Source organism: Aphelocoma coerulescens, chromosome 2, assembly GCF_041296385.1.
Source record: "Aphelocoma coerulescens isolate FSJ_1873_10779 chromosome 2, UR_Acoe_1.0, whole genome shotgun sequence".
In the NCBI taxonomy this organism is placed as follows: domain Eukaryota; kingdom Metazoa; phylum Chordata; class Aves; order Passeriformes; family Corvidae; genus Aphelocoma; species Aphelocoma coerulescens.
The window spans coordinates 157,226,695-157,247,043 of record NC_091015.1 but is presented as its reverse complement, the minus strand read 5'-3'; the positions used below and the strand labels follow the sequence as shown (position 1 = coordinate 157,247,043).

Below are 20,349 nucleotides of genomic sequence, written 5' to 3'. Positions count from 1 at the left end.
TTGCTCTGATTTTGTTAGTAGTAAATTCAATTAATATCAATTAATAAATTTGAGTCTGCTTTGCCCATGACAGTATTTGATGAATGATCTTTCCCAGTCCTTCCATGGGCACAACAAGACTGCAGGGACTCCTCAGTGCAGGGCTCATCCTTCCCATCGCAGCAGCCACAGCCAGGCAACCATCCCCACTGCCCTAGGTGGATCCAGAGCCACAGGACTGCAGGGTGCAGGTTTACAAGTCAGGGTCTGAAACGAGAAACAAAACATCATCAAAGTCCAGTAGTGTTGTCATCCCCTGAACTCTACTAAATATATTAACAAGCAGTAGCACAGTAAATTCCAAGATGCAGTGGAGTAATTAAAACAATAAAATCTTCAGGATTGAGATGATGCCTTTTGTAATCCACCCACAAGGTGAACAGAAAAAGAGATCTTTACATCTGTATTAGCTCTTCAAAAGAGATTCCTGGAAACAGCCTGGGAAACAGCACCCTTTCCCTGCACAGAAACAAGAAGGGACAGAAAGGACAGAAAGTTCAGTCCTCTGCAGGGTTGTAATCCTGTCCTGCTTCTTCCCATCTTATTATCTCATTCCCTGGTTCCCGCAAAGCCTCTCCAATAAACCTTCCACACTGGGACTCCTTGGATCTGACATGAGCAATTCTTGCATTTTGCACGTGGCTGAATTTCACTCCAGTGCGTAAAAAAACCCAGCAGTTGAATTCGGTAAAAGGAACTTCCCATCTCTGTGTCAAGTATGGGAAGAGTCACAACTTCTGCCCCCAGCTCATATGGCTCTGCCCTGGACAGAGAGCCCAGAGCGGTGCTTTACTTTGCACAAAATGCTGACACCAACAAATACCATAGTAGTGGAAGTAACTTTAACAAAATCCTGCTGGCTAGCACAGCACTTCTGAACCCCAGCTGCCTTTTTTTTTTTTTTTTAAGTTGTTTTGAAAGTTAATTGTTGAGCCTCACAGAAAAAAATAAAAAATTGGAGTTGGGCAACTATGCCAAGGTTAAATTGGGTCAAATCCTGAAATCCTGACTTCAGGCCAGACTCTACAGTTCCCATTGATTTACACAGGAATGTTGCATGCACTGGAGAATTTCTCCGTAGTTTGCTCCTCCAGCTCTGCTGAGTGAATGCTGAGTTTGAATCTCTAGGTTTGACCCAGTAGAATGGCATTACAGAGTGCAGGCCAAGCCTGATTTGCTTCAGATTACAGTGGTTGTGTTATAATTTATGCCAGAGCAAAACTCCTGAGTATATCCTAAATGTAGCTGCATTATAGTACATGTCAGAGCAAAACTTCTAGATACACCCTTACGATCTGGGTGGGGATTTTCTGCATGTGGGATCCGTGGAACCAGATACCCCAAGCATGGAAACTGGATCATCCCTGCAAAAGGCTTGGTGGGGCTGCCAGGGTTTAATTGCAGCTCTCTGCTTGCTCAGGGGCATCTGGTTTGAGTGAAGGCTCTCGAACTCGCACCAATGGGGTAGGACCCACACGGGCTCACAGCAGAGAGCTCAGTGCCCTGCTGATTGCTCCCATCCCTGGCTGTCTTTGCTTCCATAACTTCTTGGCATTTTTTTGCAATTGACACTTTGCTAGCAAAGGAGGAGCAACTGGGATTTGAGATGACTCCATTGGTACCATGCGGTGTGTCCTTGTCACCAGGAGCATCCTCAGCTGGCCCATAAAGGAAAGATCCAGCTCCCCCAGGCTGCCCAGCATAGAAGAAGATAAGAGATGAGAAGTTGTTTTTGCATGATTTCTGAGCATGCATTTTCTATACATACTCAGAGTGATTTATTTCTCCTTTTTTGAATGGCTGTAGCAGTTCAAAGGATCAAGGCTGTATCACTAATCACGTACTTTTTATTGATTTGGTTGATTGCTTCTCAACTTAACTCCTCCCTATTAGATCTTGAACAGAAGAATTTCTCCCATTGTTTTTGAGGACAACCCACATCCTTTGGTAGCTGCAAACATATATAAGGAAAGTGAATTATCCAGTCCATTGGTGGCTTATCCTGTTGGATGTTTTATGTTATGATCACTGGAAGAATCACAGTGCTGAACTGTACATTTTCTATGTTTGGCATGTGGTGAGACTAAATAATCCTGTCTGTTGCAAAGTCACTCATGCTAGTTGTTTCCAAATGAATCAATAACCCTTTTAAAGCCACAGCTGTGAGACCATCTACTGCTGTGATCCATCTACCACTGGCTTTTTTACTGCCTACAGTCATACCCAGCATCTGTTACTCTGTGCAAGTCATCCCATTGACTCCGAGAAGAGCTGGGGGTGTTCAGGGCTTTGTGTTTAAGTGGCAAACCATGGACACACTTCCACTCCCCCAGTGCTGGGAGTCCATGGCAGCTGGTGTGCTTTCCAAAATGATTCATCCTGACCTTTGCTTGAGACATACAATGGCTTCCTAGCAAAGATGAACCAGATTTCTGGAAGAAACACTACAAAACCATAGTGGAAAATTTCCAGAAATAATTAAATGCAATCATTTGCAAGGGTCAAAAGATCTGGACACCTGTTTCCTGGAAAAGCAGTGAGGAGGGAGGGGGTGGCTTGACCATCGCTCAGCTGTCCCAGTGCCCAAGGAAGATTAGCACCTGGGTAAAGGGCAGGTGGCAGGTGCTGAAGACAGCAAGACTGAGGTCAAACTGACGGGAAGAAGAGACATGAAGATTTCATTGCTTTTCTAGAGGCTTCTGCACAGCATAGATTAATGGAATAGCTTGTGTTGATAGGGACCTTAAGTATCATCTTGTTCCAACCCCCCTGACATGGGCAGGGACACCTTCCACTAGACCAGGTTGCTCAAAGCCCCATCCAGCCTGGCCTTGAACACTGCCAGGGATGGGGCATCCACAGTTACTCTGAGCAACCTGTTCCAATGCTTCCTGAGCTTCACAGTAAAGATTTTCTCCCTAATATCTAATCTAAATCTACCCTTCTTCCATTTAGAACCATTGCCCCCTCTCCTATCACTACACTCCATGACAAAGAGTCCCTCCCCATATTTCCTGTAAGGCCCCCCTTAGGCAGAAGATGCTGAAAGGTCTCTCCAGAACCCTCTCTTCTGCAGGCTGAACAGCCCCAGCTCTCTCAGCCTGGAGAAGTGCTCCAGTCCTCTGGTCATTTTCATATGAGTGGTGCTCCAGCCCTCTGGTCATTTTCATAACCGTCCTCTGGAATTGCTCAGCAGGTCCATGTCCTTCTTATATTGGGGGCCCCAAAGCTGAATATAGTATTTCAGGTGGGGTCTCATGAGAGCAGAAGTGAATGGATGTGGTTCTGATCAATCTTGCTGTGCCTTCTTACTGTGGAGAGACTTCCAGCAGTTTGGGATGTATGTGCTGGGAGCCCCCAGCAGCTCCTTCAGCTCTAAGGTCACAGATGCTGAAGGCAGGCACTGAGCCACTTCGACAAACCTATCCTGTAGCGGTTCCACTGAACCTCTGACTATGAGGTGGGAGACCTGATTAGCTCCAACCCCTTTCCCCATGTCACAGGTGCAGGGATTTTGCCGAGGGAGGCTATAAGTCATAATAAGAAATCTCTTCTATCAGCACACAGCCTGAGCTCCCTGCACCACTCTGCCACTCTGCCTGTCACTGGGTGAGGCCTTTTCCTCTCAGGCTCTGACTCATGCCCACATGCGTGAGCAGGATGTGCATCACGGGCCAGTCCCAGGTCAGCAGCTCAGCCCACAGCGCCCTGCGGAGCAGCCCTGCCTGGGCCCAGCAGCCAAAACCATGCCAGCGATCCAGAGCCTTGCCCAGGGCTGGGGACAAGCTGGATGCAACTCCAGCATCTTATCTCCAGCACACCTAGGCATCCCAGGATGGACCATCTCCTGCCAGTGGCTAATACTAGCAGTACTGTCTGTCGACAGGCAGCAAGGCTTGCCTGAGGAGCCTGCAGGCAGGGGAGTACCTCCTATCTGGAGTCCAGGTCCCATCCTGACACGACAAAAGCACTCTCCCTGCAAAGCCACCCCTGCCTCTCGCTGGAGGGAGATTGCTCAGGGCTTTGGCTGTGGTTGGTACACACACATGAAGAGCTTGGGCCACAGCACAGCGTGTAAAGGTGCTCCCTCTCCACCCGAAACACAAATCCTGCTTTTCCCCATGTGCCCCGAAAGAAAGAAGAAGAGGAGATTCAGAAAAATGTTACTAATTCAGGAAATCATTCTGGAGGAGGGGGAGTAGTTCCTCTAACCTTCCACATGGGGAAAGAAAACTATTTGCTGACTTTGCCTTATTTTTTAATTTATTGTTTTGCTAGCTGCTCAGATGAAAGGACAAAACTGCCTGCTGTAATGAGGCAGCCAGTCAAGCATGCCTTTGCAGCATGGAGCATCTGGCTGGGACACTAGTAACAAGTAGGGAATAGTCCAAAGGGTTCACAGGACACATCCTTTCAAATCCCTCTTTGCAACAGAGAAACCAGGCATTTGCTTCTTCTTCCTCACATGAAAATCCAAAATCTCCTGGAGATCATTGCCTTCAGCAGACAGGGCCCTTAAATATCAAGGATCACAAGACCTATGATAAAAAATCCCATGAGTTCACTGATTAAGCCTTTCTGTCCACTGGGCTCATGTCCTCACCACTCTGGGTGCTGCGGCTGCCTCTGAAGGCTATTGATGTGCACAGTGTCACCTCCAGTCCCCATGGGGAGTGAGGGCAGCAAAAAGATCCTCCAAAACTGGGCCAGCTGCTCCTCTTCAGTCATTCCAGTCATATTGCTGTTGTTTGAAGCATATTCACCTTCCAAGAAAGGTAATTTATTGAAGCAATGGAATTCATTGCTGCAGGATTTTGAGACCTCAAGGTACAGATTGAGTCAAAGCAAGGGCCAAGCAAGGCTTCCAGTCATAGGAAGGTCCTTGGAGGATACTTAAGTACAAAGGTGGGTATCAGTGGGCCACAGTGTCATAGAATCATGCAATGCTTTGGGTTAGAAGGGACCTTAAAGACCCTCTAGTTCCAAACCCCCCACTGTGGGCAGAGATACCTTCCACTAGACCATGGAGCTCAAAGCCTAATCCAGCCTGGCCTTGAACACTTCCAGGGTTGGGGTGTCCACAGCTTCTAAGGGCAACCTGTTCCAGTGTCTCACTACGTTCACAGTAAAGAATTTCTTCCCAATCTAAATCAACCCTCTTTCAGCTTAAAACTGTTACTCCATGTCTTATCACTCCAGTCCCTGATAGCAAGTCCCTCTCCATTTTTCCTGCAGGTTCCCTTTAGGTACTGGGTCCCTGTGCTGCAGGGGTGCCTGATGGGCACCTGCCATACTCCCATGCACATCTGTGCACCAGATGCATCAGGCATCTGTAGTGCTTCTCCTGGGGCCAGATGGACCTGTCAGCCTGAGAGCATCCTGCCTTCCCCCAGATTTAGGCACCTTGGGCATAGGCATGAGGGTGGGGAGGAGCAGGGTTCCCCACCATTCTTGTCAGCCAACTATTTCATACATACAAAAACCAGGTGGGTTTTACACTTTCGCGTGATGTTTGAGGGTCGTTGCCCCCCTCCTTTGCAACAGAGGCTGCTGGCTGAACTTTGTGAACCTAGTTCTGCTGCCATTACTCACTGGAGGAAACACTTGATCACACCAAGCCCACTGCCCCATCTGAAAAGTTATTGCCATTGGGTGTGCAAGTCTTGCACAGGCTTTTGCCCCAAATTGTGCAGGTATTTTGTCTCCAGTTGTTAGTACAGCAAAGGAAACTCGCGGTATTTGAGCCTCACCGAGACTACGAATCTAACAAGTTGAGACTTGACAGGGATGTTATCACAGGGCCCAACAATGGCTTTACACTCAATTACATTTATGGTTTCTGTGATTCATCTAAATGTTTATGCCTTTTTCACTACCAGGAAGTTAAGAAAAAAAATTTTTTTTTTTAATGAAAAGGAAAATAAAGTTCTGTAATGAACAATTTGCTGGTGCAAGGCTCCGTGTGAGACAGGAAAGAAACTGAGCAACTACCTTGGGTGGTGGGGAAGAGCCATTTTCTGTGGTGACCAGAGCTATATTTGATTTCTTAGGCAATGTCAGCTTTTGCATGCTACATTCTTTGGCTAATTGCCAGCACGATGTGTAATACTTTAGCCACACTGTTGTTACTTAATCCTTTCCTAATCTGCAATTTGCGCAAGAGGAGTAAAATCTAAGCAAAGCCACTGAGAACATCTCCACTAATAATTTATCAAACTCAACTTTTGTTGTTGGCAGGAGACGGTAGTTGATGGAGGTGAATGTTTTCCCACAACAGCGCCGTATCATAAACACGGGGCAGCTGATTCATGCCACACTTATTTTCTGTCATCCACCCTTCGTGTCACCCTGATATTTCTTCGAATGATAAGCCCGTGTGTGTGCTCACAACACACCGCCAAGGTCCCAGTTTCATCTCTTTCTGCAAATTACACATTAATTAACCATTAATAACAGTGGGAGTTGCATGCAGAAATCCACACCCGCCGTGATGAGACCGTGCCCTTGGTGAGCAAGTGCCTTTTTAATCACCTCCACCTCAGTGCCGGAGCTGCCTCCACAGCCCTGCAAAACAAACGGCCCCAGAGAGGGAAGCGCCCGGGCGCTCGCCAGCTCTAATCCTGCCTTAAAGAAAAGCGTTACCTCTTGCTCTATGAATTTTATTTATTTTGGTCCTCTGGGCAGTGCTTGCTGTTGTTAGAAACATGATTGCTTCATACAGTTATGTTAATGTTTGCATTTGACAGAATGTAATTGATACTTCGGCTGCTCCAGTTTCAAAGCCAAATTAGGAAATGAAGTGCTGCACATTAGCTTGTTTAGCTGGTTAAATACTGTAAATAAATACATGCAGGGCAATGAAAACTAATGAGTTTTCTTTAAGGCATTTTCTAAATAGCTGGCTTCACAAAAAGAAAAAAAAAAAGATGCTGCTATGAACTCATATCCTGAAGGATCTGTCATTTTGCAGCAACAGAAGTTGATTCTGTCTGAAATCTGAACTCTGGATTTCACTTGGAGAAAAGGATTTTGCAAGTTATGAAGGAATCATGGCAAGAGCTGTTTCAAATTTCATGTTACTTTTATCAACAATACTTCTGAGACACGTTGCATTCAACAAAGCCATTTTTTGCAAGGGATTAATTGAGACCATGGTTATATGTCCAGTTATTCTTCTCAATGTTTCCTAGAAAAACATCTTTGTAAGAAGTATTTACATACGATATTTGTGCTGGTGAATCTGTGCACTGCCATAATGCTGAATGTTAGGCTTTCTTCCCTGACAGAATGCAATAGTATAAAAAAGTTGGGAAAAAATCTGCTTTTGTATAAAGAGATAATCTGTAGAGAATTCCTTGACAGAATGCACTCAGCACTGCTGGGATAAAATGTGTTTCTCAGGTTTTCTGTCAGGCCTGCCCTCAGTGCATTAAAGCAGAACTAGAGGAGAGCACTGCACTGGCTTTGTGATCCAGCCAAGGGCAATGAATTTTCCTCTTGTACATCAGTAAAATGACCCTGTTCTTTCACCCCTTTCCTTTCATAAATACTACACTGATGCAGAAGTGCCTTTGCCTGAATTGAAAGTGTTCTCCTAAAATCAGGGCACTGTTTAGATTAGGTAGATCTGAATCTCCACCATTCCTTTTTAACTGCAAATAACCTCAGCAGTATCACCTGCTTGGCAGAGATATTGACCTTAAACTTGAGCTTGCTGAGCTGGCTGTTTTACACGGCACTTTCAGAGGAAGCTGGTTTACAAATTCTGCTGTGCTACTTCAAAAGAAAATTTTTGAACTGGTGCCTAAAATGCAGCTGAAGTATTGAGAGTTGATAAAAATACATATTTAGGATGTAAGATTTATCCTGACTGGGAGGTGGTTAGATGCCGGCTTCAGATGGAGACCAGGATGTTGTGAAAAAACCTCAACTTTTCCTGTGTTTTTAGCAACAACAGAGAAGGACTGAAGGCTTCCAGCACTTTTCAGAGAGGGTAATTTCAAGGTGAAAATGGTGACCAGGTCTGCAAAATACATAAGAGATTCATGTGGTCCTCAGACAAAAGGACCATTTAAAAATAGACAAATTATGACTCTCACAAAAAGAAATGTGTGCATTGCATAAATCAAAGTTCTCACACCCACCATCAAAGTTTAATCACTTAATATGCTGGTTCTTTCAACACACTCTGAAACTTTGTATACAATAATACAAACGATGGGGTAACAAAGCAATAGCAATTTATTCTGCTGTACAAACGGATGTTGCATTATAATCCCTAAAGCAATACAGAGGCTGGTTGCAGATGTTACTACCATTTGGCGTTTAGTTTAATTGCTCTGCAGCACAGCTCATGTGAAACAAAGTCACAGGATGACCTACACATTCACCTACTAAGGGTGGCTTAACTGCAAGGGGTGTTTTGAAAGTTTTCAAGGTTTTGCTAAAATACGAACCTCCTGCAGTTGTTTTGAAAGGATGCATCAGGGCTCCTATCCAAGCCTGAAAGCATGGTAGGGCAGGGGGTAATTTAATCAGCCAGGCTATGCAGCGCACATATTTTTACAAGTCTTGCAAGAATAACATCAGTAAAGTAACTTGAGATATTTTGGTGTCTGACATTCACTCAGCAAGTGCTAAGAAAATATGCTTACTGCACAGATCACTGGCTTCTCAGAGTGGGAGTCAAGGTACCTAATGAAAGTCATTGCACTTTGCTTTATCACTGACCAGGTCCCTATTCCCTCCTTTTCACTTTCCACTCCCCTTCTAAAAGCAAAACTGTTTTTGAAGTTGCTCCTGCTCAAGAAGCTGCCTGGAAGCAGTTGCTCCGCTGAACAGATTTCAAGCAAAAGGACAAAGTTAAACATGAGGCAAAGTATAAATAAAAACCAAGACTCTCTTCCTCCTCCTTTCCACTTGTGAGCGATGATCTCACCGCTCCGGGTGGATTGCAAGGGTGGCTTGATCTCTTTCAGGAACGCACATTCTCTAACCTTGATACTGCAGCTATTTATACTTCTCCCTTCTCACCACAAAGAAAAGCAGCTCTAATAATCTTTCCATTCGTTTTTAATGAGAGCACCGTGTGGCCTCTGTGCTGCTTCCCAGCAGCGGGGTCAAGCCTCTGCCCACGAGCTCCAGCTCCCTGTAACACCAATGCTCTTGGTTGCTGCCTCTCCCGGCTGCTCACTTTTAGACATCCGAGATCTGATTTTCCACTGGCTGGAGCATCACATTGCCAGGCACACAGGTGCAGGATGACAGCCCTGCTGCACCACAGCATCTTCTGCTCACAGGGCACAGAGGGAAACAAATGCATGGGCTGAAAGGTGAGAGGGTTTCTAAAGTTCAGAGGCAGAGCTGTAACTCCTGTCCCCCTTGTTTATCAGAGGAGTAGGATACCCCATTTCACGTAACCCTGGGGATGTCCCAAGTCCTTTCCACCTCACAAGAGGCAGGATCCATCCCCTGTCCCCACTCTCCCTGGGGATTCAACCCCAGGCTGAGTTGCGGGAGCTCAGGCTAAGGCATGATGGCACACACAGACTGTAGAAGAGCTGATAGTCTCTGAGGCATTTTTTCAGATAAAACCAAACTGAAACTGAACTGCATTCCTCTTGAGACACCACAAGAAATGAGGACAAACATTATGAAACCAAGTTTATTAAAACTTTCTACAAGTCAGACTTTATCATCCAGGTTTCCACAAACATATACATATGTACAAATTTGACATAGTGTTTTTAGCTTTTCTGGCAGAATTTTCTACCAATATATACAAATGTACTGTTTTTATAGAAGGGTTAAACTGTATCACAGATACAAATGTCAAGCAATCATGAGAGGTTTAGTGCAACGGAGAGCTGGAGCGCTCTGCTCTTAATGCTCATGATTCTGTCAAGTTAGTATTGCCAACATTAATTCACATTAAATTGTTCTTCGACACCTCTTATTAGGACAAAGTACAACAAAACAAGAAAACAAAACCCCAAACAATAAGGTATGTACAAAGTACACAGTCCATGAGGTATACATGGTATTCTCGCAACGTGTGGTGGGACTGCAGCTTGCCAGGCTTAACCCTTAAAATGACTTCACTCAAACTGGGTGGTGTTGGGAACGTGCATCACCCACCTCAAGGCCATTTCAGAAGCCGCACTCTTGCCTAAGGGTGAATGGACATCCCTGCATAAACCACTGGACACATGTGAAACGAAGCAGAAATTTTAGGCAAGACTAAGCTTTACTTACCCCCAACCCAGGAAGCTAATGATTTAGATATATTCATTATCCACACATATTGAAAAGACTATAAATAATCATGCAAAACAAAACAAAACAAAAAGAAAAAAGGTGGGGGGAGGAGGGCTGGAGGCAAACAGCATACCTGAATAATCAGCTAGGGGTGTAAGGAGATTTTACTCTTAAGACTAACTTTTTGGAGGATGAAGGGGAAACAGGAGGTGATGTGGTATTTTTAAGAGTTGAGCCGGTTGGAAAACATGGCCATGTTTACAGATACTGTACAAGACACCCCAGATCCTTTTCCAGGGGAAGGCGCCCCAGCCGATAGTGTTACAGTTTGGTAAACGGATACATTTTGGCACTCGAGCTAACAAGACCTGCTATTTGACAAGCTCGCTGAGGGTATAAATTTATATAGGCTACACTGTGGTAACATGAGGCTTAAGTCTATTTAAAATGCTTTCCTGGTCAGCGAATGGAATTGGAAGGGATCTGGCTGAGAGATCCACTGGTTTCTGCTTCAGAAAGAGCCACAGCAGTGATTTGTCTTACGGGTGGATCTAGGAGCTTCACACCTCTGAAAGCAGGATTAGCTGGAGGAGCAGCAGCGAGCAGAGAGCTGGCCACGGTGGGCGAAGATCTCCCTCCCTCATTAATGTGTGCTTACAGTCAGAGAGCTGCTTTGTGTGCTGGTTGCCGGGGCACGCCAAGTTGATTCCCCTTTTAACCATTTCTGTCAGATTTGTTTAGGTAGAGGCACACCTTGTGCCCCTCTGCCCCTACACATCGTGGCCAGGGCTCCACACCTCTGCAGCCGCTGCAGGAAAGCAGAAAGAGCTGCCTTTCCATCCCACACCTTGCCAGACGTAGGACTCTGCAGCCAAGATGTGACCAGTTACACCGGAGGAGATGCAGGAGGCAGAAGACTCAGACAGTTCTCCGGGGCTGGTGGGACCGACCAGCAGAGCAAGAGGATGGAACTCTGAGTACACTTAGGGAGTGGAGATCTCCAGGTTGGCATTCATTTAGACAAGGTCACTTTTCTGACCATACTGGCACTTCAAGATGCTGCTGAGTTTGCAGACATGGAAAAATGAAACCCTACGAAGATGCCGGAGGTAAGAACCGACGAGGTTTTTGAGATTTTGGGGTTAGCAGAAGAAGGAACTAATATCATCACTGTCTCCATGATATTCTGGGACAATCTGATCTGAAGTTCCCGTCTCCTGGTCTGTATATCCAGGCTCCAAGACTGCCTCAAACCAAGGGTGAAGCAAGATCTCTGGAGCAGTGAGTCTTTCAGAAGGCTCCCGCCGCAGGAGGCTGCGGATGAGGCAGCGGGCTTTGGGGGAGACATGGTCAGGAATACAGAACTGTCCACGCCGGATTTTGGAAAACAGAGTGCTAGGGTCCGAGTCATGGAAGGGATAGCGTCCCACCAGCAGGGTATAGAGCATCACTCCCAAACTCCACACATCTGCCGATTTTCCAGAGTAAGTCCCTGTTGTGTTTAGGATCTCAGGACTGACGTATGCTGGGCAGCCGTGCTTGTCTGAGAGTGCATCGTCTTCACCTTTGATGATGTGTGTGTCTTCCAGGCTCTCCAGACGCAGCTGAGTCCTAGGGAGGGCAGGAGAGGAAGCCACAGGTGAGAAACACACAGTCATGAGCAAGCACAGCAAGCCCCTGCCATGGCCCCATTCTCTCTTGCATTGGCACTGAGAAAGGAAACACTTAACTTGCAGCAGAGAAGTTGCCCAGACTCCTGGCCATGTGTAAGTGCTGCTGTGTACATCGCGCCAGCATTCAGTGACACTCACTTTTTTAACTGAGGATTTAAACAACACAGAGGGCTCTTGAGGAACACCAAGCCACCTTCTACCCACGCAGTTGCAGCGCCACTGCAGGGGGTTAACTGGTGACATGGCACCACACCATGTGCCGTTCAGGCTTTGAGCAAACAGCATCCACTTGCATGATTCCCCAAACCACAAAGCCCAGCTCCCCTCTGCACTGGTGAGGATCATTGCCTTTCCTGAGCTTTTGTTTTTTCATTTTAGTTTGTAATTTATTATTTTTGCCTTTCTGGAGAGTATCACCACACCCACCATATCCCAGGCAGGGATGGGTCCACCCCAGCCTCCTATTTCAGAGGGTAAGGGGAGCTCCCATTGGCAGGGAAGCCATCAGCCAGCCCTGGAAGGGCTCTGCACTGCCTGGCAGCCTGCTGGGGTGTAGATATGTTGGCTGCAGCCTGTCCTCAGCCTGACCTCGGCAGATACCCATTGGTTCTGCAAACGGAAAATATGACTCAACGAGAACCGTGGGCCCGGGATTGGCTGCGGGAGCCCTGAAACTGCACCTGTGCGAGAGCCTGCGTCGCCTGCCATTGCTTAACCCTCTTCTTGCCAAATGTGATGCACATGACATCGCCTGTGCAACACGTTATTTCCAAATGAGCGAGACTGTGTGCAACGTAACATTTCAACAAATGTTTCATCTTCTTATGGGAGGGAAAAGCTGCAATAGTTTCCTTCAAAGGAATAGCTTTACGTGTCAACATATGGCTGTTTCTGTTTCAGAGGGGCAGTGCTAGTTAACTTTCTTATCACATCCGTAAAAGGTATCCTGAAGAATCATTAGCCCAGTTTGACAAAACAAACAAAATCCCTTTTCTTCTCCATTAGTAATATCACCTTACACTTTTATGATAATAAGCACAACTCCATTACAGCTTTTATTTAATTTTTTAACATTCCTTGGGATAAGCAGCTAGTCAAGAGTCAATTTTGCTGATTAAAACTGTATTTCTGACTCTTGTCATGTGCAGTGAAGCACTGCAAGAGAAGCAAACACTCCAGGGGAATACTGAATTATTTCCCTAATCTAAATTTAACAACTAGATTCTATGATCTCCTCTATGAACCTATGCTTTAGGCTAAGTTTTACTAAAGTGATTTTCTTTGATGCAGGATTTCAAAAGCATTATTTAACCATGTCCCACCTTCCCTGCTGTGTGTGCCCACATGCACGGGTACAGGAGGAATGGAAAGCACGGCAGTGGAGCAGGGATAAAAGCCTCGAAGGACATCAGCAGAATGGTTCAGCAAGGAGACCCTTCCCAAGTACTGTGGCTCCCCCGTGGGTCACAAGGCAACTCTTCCAAGGAGGGGCCAGAGCTCCAGTTCTTCACACCTCCTGCTCCCCCAGCCGGGCTGCTTCCTCTTCCCGGCACAACACCTCAGCATCACCCCTCTCCCTCTCTGCCTTTTATTCATTTGACACTGAATAAGTGGCACACATGACATCTTCTGGCGCTAACAAGCATCCGAACTATCATCCCTTTGTCTGCCAGCGGGTTTCACTGAACTTCTGCTGAATGAGAGGAAGCTCCCGGCCAGCTTCCTCCCTTTCATCAGTCAAGATCTAACTAAGAGGGAGTGCGCACCGGTTAGATCCGTGACCTACTACACACACATGATGAGGACCTACACGGATTGCTCGCAGGTGATGCCCAGCTGACAGGGCTGTTTCCACTCCCTGGGACGCTTTTTGTGTCTCTGGATGTGGCATTCCTCCCTCCCCACTCACCCCAGGGCTGGCTGCTGACAGCCACTTACCTTTCTTCATTAGAGAAGACAAATTTCCTGAGCTTGAGGTCACCAAGTACGATGGCTGACTGGTGGCAGTGAGCTACAGCGGAGACAATCTGCTTGAACAGCCGGGCAGCCTCCTCTTCCCGCAGCCTCTTGCAGCTCCTCACGTAGGAGTGCATGTCCCCAAAGTCCTTTTCAAAGAACACATAGGCCTTGGTGTCCCCGAGAATGACTTCAACAACCCCGGTGATGTTTCTGTGTGACGGCAGCTGAATGTAAGGTCGGATCTTGTCCTGGTAGTGTTTGAGGGGGAACACCTGTATAGAGGAAATTAAACCCAAATTCACTCTCAAGGGCGTTGAAGGCTGCAGCTCGCGTAGCAACTCTCCCCAAACAATGACGAGGGAGCTGGAGGGGAGCCAGGGCTCGGCAGGACTGGCAGAAGCGGCTACCAGGACTCTTCCTGTTCGTTTTATATTGCAAGGCTGGGGGGGAAACTAAAACAAACCACCATTCCCACAGCCTTTGGGGGGTAGGCGCTCCGAGGTAAGTCGGAGTCCCAGCTCACTCTCAGCGTGTGCAAACCTCACCGGGGGCCAGCCGGGCGCTCCCAGCCGGGCGTTCCCAGCCGGGGAGCAGCGGGAGGATGTTCGGCAGGGCTGTCCCCGGCCGGGCGCTCGAACGCGCCGCCAGGACCCGCTCCCACCCACTCCGCTCCCGCTCACCTTGCAGCGCAGCTCCCGGCCCGAGCTGACGCTCAGCGCCCTGGACACCTGCTCCCGCTCGGCCAGCGGCAGCAGCAGGTACGAGGCGATCAGGCTGGGACCCGCCGCGCCGCCGCCGCCGGCGGGAGAAGCGGGGGCACACGGCGACCCGGGAGCGCTCAGGCAGTCCGGGGGGCCGCATTCGGCGAGCCGAGGGCACTTGGCGGCCGGCGCTTCCTCGGCGGGGCCGTCGTGCAGGGGCTGGAGGCGCTTGGCCGGGGCGCTGCGGCAGCGGGCGGCCGGCAGCAGGGACGCGGGGCGGCTCATGGGGGGAGCGGAGCGGGCGCGGAGCTACAGGCGGGCGCTGCGCGCTGGGCGCATCCCTTCGCTTTCCCCGCCGAAACCTCGGGCCGTGTCCACCATCTGCTGCCGAGTCCGCGCTAAAGTAGTTGGAGGCTTTAAAAAAAAAACTAAAAAAAAAAAAAAAAAAAAAAAAAAGGTGATTCTCCTCCTCCTCCCCGCCCTGACGCACGGGGAAATGGGAGGAGGGAGGCTGGGACACGCCTGCTCCGCTCCGCCCGCTGCTCTCCGCGCCCCGGCCCTGTCGCGCAGCCGGGCGGGGCGGCGGGGGAGCGGCCGCGGGTCTCGCTGGGGCCGGGCGGGGCGGCGGAGATCCCCTTCGACCTTAAATAATTGTGGAGAGAAAGCGAAGCCACCTTCCTTTCCACAATCTTCTCGTCCATACAATTGCAGGTTCCCAGTCCCAGTTCTTGCTTTTCACTAATCAGTAAATAACCATTCCTCAGCCCAAGGTTTGCATCACGACGCGGTTGTGTGAACATAAGCGTTTGCTCATGAGCGTAGACGTAATGTGCACCATCAGAAATACTTGGCATTGGGTGTTTCCCAATTAAAACTATCTGCTGTTAAAACTATCTGCTGTCCGAAAAAGGAATAGCTCAGAGAGCCAGGCAGCAGCCAGCAGCTGAAGTGACCTGTGAGGAGCAAACAGAAGAAGCTCCACAAGGCTCAAAAGTGTGGGTTTAAAGAAGTAAATAGACCTGCAGCCGGGACTTGTAGTAAATGGAAGAAAAAATGAGACAAAACCAGACAAATCATCCCTGGAAAAAAAGCAGACAGCTGTAGTTTTGACAAGAGTGCTTCAGGAGGAAACTCTTCAATTTTCTGTTTACATATATGCAAATTTTCTGTAATTCAGTTCTGAGGCTTCCCTAATATTAACACATGGACCCTGTGTTTGTTACTCAGTTGGATCAATTCCTATTCCGTTTTGGTTTCCCCTACCCAGGTCTGTACAAACAGCAGAGAGGGCTGAGGATGGGCCCCCCCAGCTCTGAAGCCCGTGATGCCACGCGTGCAGGTATTTGCTCAGATTCCTGACAGATAACTGCACAGCAAACCCGTGCATGCCTTCAGCTACTTCTAGTGTATTTTAAGAAACACATGAAACTCTTGTGCAGGATGACTCATAGCATAGCAGTCCCATTAATGCATTTAAACATAAAACGCATATGCCATAAAGGGATATCCCAGGGCCTGCATTTCTTTTTTTTTTTTTTTTCCCCCAGAAATACAATTCCGTTAATGCGTCCAGATTGTTTCTGAGTGATTCACCACAACCCTCAAAGCACACTATTTTATTTGGTTCCTCTTATAGGTAAAACACACGCAAGTATCCATCAGACCTTTTGTTTTACTTTTCCCTTCCTGGAAGTTTAATGATTGGAATGCTGCTGCTGGGTGAACTTACCTGGTAGAATGCTGCATGTGTGGGCTGCTTCCTACATCTGAGATAGCACAAGGTGTGTGTGAGGGGGGGAGTGTCAGTACCTTTGGGGACAGGGGAAGGGTGCAGACACATCAAAATAGCAGTGGACCTGGAAAAAGGTACTCATGGGCATTATTAGTGTGTCCCAGTGTCCCCTGTAGCTCTCTCAGAAGTGAGATGCAGCGTGAGCAGGAATGAAGGTGTCAGTGTCCTCACCCTCCCAAAGATCCCCCTCTCTCAGATCCCATGTCAAATCACTGTCCCTGCCGAGGAGAAGGGCCATACTGAGGATCTAATGCACACATGGTTGGAAGCTGTGTCCTTCATCTGCCCAGCCTCCCATCCATTTAAAACTTCCTAGGTCCATGCCATGGGGACACAGTGGCACCTGAGCACAGTGCTTGGTTCAAGCTACTGGCAGCCAAATGGGGGATGGCACCCACTGGTCCTGAAGAAGGGGAAAAAGCACATCTTGTCATCCTGGCTCCCCCCAAAAACACCCGGTGTGTGAGAGGAGAGCAGAGGTACACACAGAATTGCACCCCACAGTCCTGCCCCGTTCTCCTGGTGCCTGGGCAGCCTTTTCTCACAGGGATTCCGGCAATTTTGTGCTCTGTATGGGTGCCCTGCTAAGTGGAGCACAGAAACTGGGCATGCAGTCCCCAAAGGCCAGGAAAATATAACCCCTGGGGAATTTATCCCAGAAGTGCTGGTGGGTGCCCTCTTCTAGTTGACTGTATAGAATAAACTACAGTTGTCTGTCTACATATGACTGAGACAAACCAAAGCTTAAATCTCCCAGGTCTTTGCAAAATGGGTGCAGTTCTTGAGAGAAGGAAACCTTTGTTGCTTCTTCAAAATGCCTGGCATGCTGTCAGGTACTCAAAGCATTAATGTCATGACTAAACAGACAGTAACAATTACTACTCAAGTTAGTCTTATGTTTCAGGTACAGAATATAAGAAAAGGTCCACACCCAGACTCCCCTCTATCCTCACCAAATTAATTTCAAGATCCAGAGCAGAGAAGTGATTCCCTCTTTGGCTTTTCTTCTTTTTCTAATTTTGGCCGATCCCCAAAATGCAAAAAAAAAAAAAAAAAAAAAGAGATACCAAGGATGGTATCTGATGGCCTGCATGGCATGCTCTTCTTTCTCAAAGGGCTGAAACCTGTCCTCCTTGCCCATCTCTGCCAGTGCTTGCATGCAAGCCTGGTTTGGTTAGGAATCAGTAATGAGAACAGGAGGAATTCCAGGAAGAAGTCTGTGAAGAACTGTTGCAACATTTCAGTGTTAGAAGATTTTTGCAGAATATGGGGCTACCACACAGCTTTGTGTTTGTTGCAGGTCATGCTACTGGCTTTTAAGCATCCAAGCTTATCTCCTGCATTAGTCTCCTCCTGAAATCAAAAGCTATCTTTTGGGGTCTTCCTTCCACTCCTTGCACAAGCCTTCATCATTCCATCTCCCCCTTCCCCAAAAAAGACTTTTCACGGTCTACCTGCTTAGCATATATGATGAATACTATCATGGCAATTCCCAGTTGTGCCTGTGGTGAATTTGAGCTTGAATGGCTTTACAGCCCTTCAAAATGAACCACAGGGCAGTGTTAAACATCTCCAGTGGACAGCACTGAAAATCACTATGGAGCACAGATCAGCGCACAGTTACAGACCTCATGCTGGGATAAAACATTGACTCTGTGGATGAGCCCCACTATCCAAGTGCCATATAAAATAAACTATAAACTGCTGTGAGCCAGCAGAATACAAGGAATCATCACTCAGCCCTGATGCTCCAAAGGGACTTGGTACCTGTGAGGTGGGCAGGGATGACCTTTGTAAAGTACACTTCAGTAGTCTTCATGCTCGGCAAAGGACAACAGTGTGCCAACAGGCACCTTCCCAATACTACCAAAATCTGAGGAGCTCTCAGTCAAAGGACATTGCAAAATCATTACAAAATGTAGATCCTGCCTTGGAAAAGGCTAGTCAAAGCAAGTACTTCCTGGAGTCCCAGCTGCTAGGGACTGTCTCCTCACTTCCTGGAGTCCCAGCTGCTAGGCAAGGATGTGGGACTGCAGCAGAAAAAAGAGCCTATGGGATGTGTATCACAGAATGGGCACATCCTAGCAGAGGGAAGGGTCTTGTCCAGCACAGAACTGCCAGAACTGTGGCTAGGTGAATATTGCTCTTCATGTATTTTTTCTCTTTCTTGAAACAGACAAGCAGCTTAGTCCATCTGTGAGATGAAGACGGAAGAATCCAGAATTCCTGGTGTTCAGGCATGGACCTTCCCTTTCCTGTTATTTTATTTAAGGGAATTTTTGTTGCGTGGTTTTCAAGCATCTACCTGTCTCACCCTCAGCCAGTGCTTACACTCACCTGAGCAGCTGCTTTTCCTTAGATGCTCACAAAATTATTTCTGTTGCTCCAGTTCTCTGACCCTTTATAACTAGAGCAGCCAGAGGCAATGAGAATTGTGTAACCATACCCCACTTCCCAAATGCTCGGGACAGGTCTGGTAACTTTGATAGTATGTCTCATGGGACACACAGAATAAATCTCTATTAGATTAGGGCACTTATAAATAAACTGGCTGCTTGCTACAAGAAAAAGTGAAAAAGTCATTATTTTAGTTACCGGATGAGAGAGGCAAGGCACACAAATATTTTGCCTAATATTAATCTATCAGGCAAATTATGAAAAATAAATATCCTTATTTTACAAGTTATCTCAAGCCATATGATGAAACTTAAACTCCTGCTGGATTGAAAGCCAGCAATTTAAAACCAGCATGTCATCTAAAATCTACTGGTGTATAGAATTACCCTGCACAGATGGGGCTCAAAGAGTAGTCATATGGCCAGGTGATAAAGAACTAAAAGTAATGTTTTTTATAGCAGAACGGCATCTGTGATAACCCACAGCCATCCTCAGACACTGTGGAACGTGGCGGCAGATTCACTGCTAAGACATAAAACACATGACGAGCACGTAGTGACATCAAAAGGAGTGCAATGTAATGGTGTTCAGATGTCTCCCCTCAAGCCCACACAAAAGCTGCTCTGAGGGCTGCTGTAGCTCGGAACTCTCAACAATTCCCTTTTGATAAGCCTGTTGTTATCAAATCCAAGGAGTCTTATGAGCAGCACCTCCTGACTTTGTTCCTCTGCGAACTAAAGAGCATGAAGGCTTCTTCTGTTGCCTGAAAGAGTGTGAAGGTTCAGGTTTTAAACCTCAAATCCTGTTTTTACTTCAGAAGTTGATTGCACAAGCGGACAGTGAATGAGTGTCTCCGTTTCCCTTGCGGTCAGAGAAGATCCTATTCATACTGAGTTTACAAGCAAACACTTCCTTTGGTAAACTTCCCATGCAATTCAATTCATGTGCGTGCTTTCAGGCTCTTCTTTGGGTCTGGACTAACATCAGAACAAGCAAGAGAAGCAGGCTCTCTTCTCAGCCCACCACAGCCTTTTCTGCAGTGCTTTGAAATGATGAAACACACTGTGTTTTCTGCACACGGCTGCAGTCCTGTCAAGTCACTGGGATTATTCATGCATCAAGAGGCTAAGCACATACATGGGTATCTATTGGATGATGTACATCCATCCCAGAATTTTACTTCCTTAACAATCAATCTGATGTTTTTCCTCTTTATAGTTACTGGCTAGGAGCCTAGAATCTGCTGGCACCTACACATAGGATTCTCCTCTGAGCAGTCTGTGACCATGTCGGGTGTTTGAAATATTATGTATTAACAGTAAGTACTTTATGACCAGAAAATAAAATATTATTTATGGAAGACTTGGAATTCGAAGTCAGCACTAGTCTGTACCTGTAGTGAGGAGCCATCAGCTTAAGGCTTTGGCTGTAGTAACAGAAAGGAAGACCTGTCCTTGGGATGTTCTAACATTTTTCATTCCAGGAAGCCCTTTTCTAAGTGCATCTTTTTCACTGTATAACAGAGCACTAT

The 20,349-nt window shown here is 47.1% G+C and overlaps 1 protein-coding gene and 1 long non-coding RNA gene across 2 annotated transcripts; one reads left to right on the top strand and one right to left on the bottom strand.

Annotated features, from left to right (window-relative positions):
- Positions 1–9,689: 9,689 nt before the first annotated feature.
- Positions 9,690–15,042, bottom strand: TRIB1 (tribbles pseudokinase 1). Its single transcript, XM_069005474.1, has 3 exons — positions 14,609–15,042; positions 13,908–14,200; positions 9,690–11,907 (listed from the first exon to the last, which is right to left on the bottom strand). Exons 1-3 carry the CDS (start codon positions 14,912–14,914, stop codon positions 11,439–11,441), a joined length of 1,068 nt encoding a protein of 355 aa, XP_068861575.1. The 5' UTR covers positions 14,915–15,042; the 3' UTR covers positions 9,690–11,438.
- Positions 14,220–20,192, top strand: LOC138105464 (uncharacterized). Its single transcript, XR_011148482.1, has 4 exons — positions 14,220–14,429; positions 15,897–15,968; positions 16,177–16,410; positions 18,598–20,192. It is a non-coding gene; the product is annotated as an uncharacterized lncRNA (long non-coding RNA).
- The last annotated feature ends 157 nt before the right edge of the window (positions 20,193–20,349 follow it).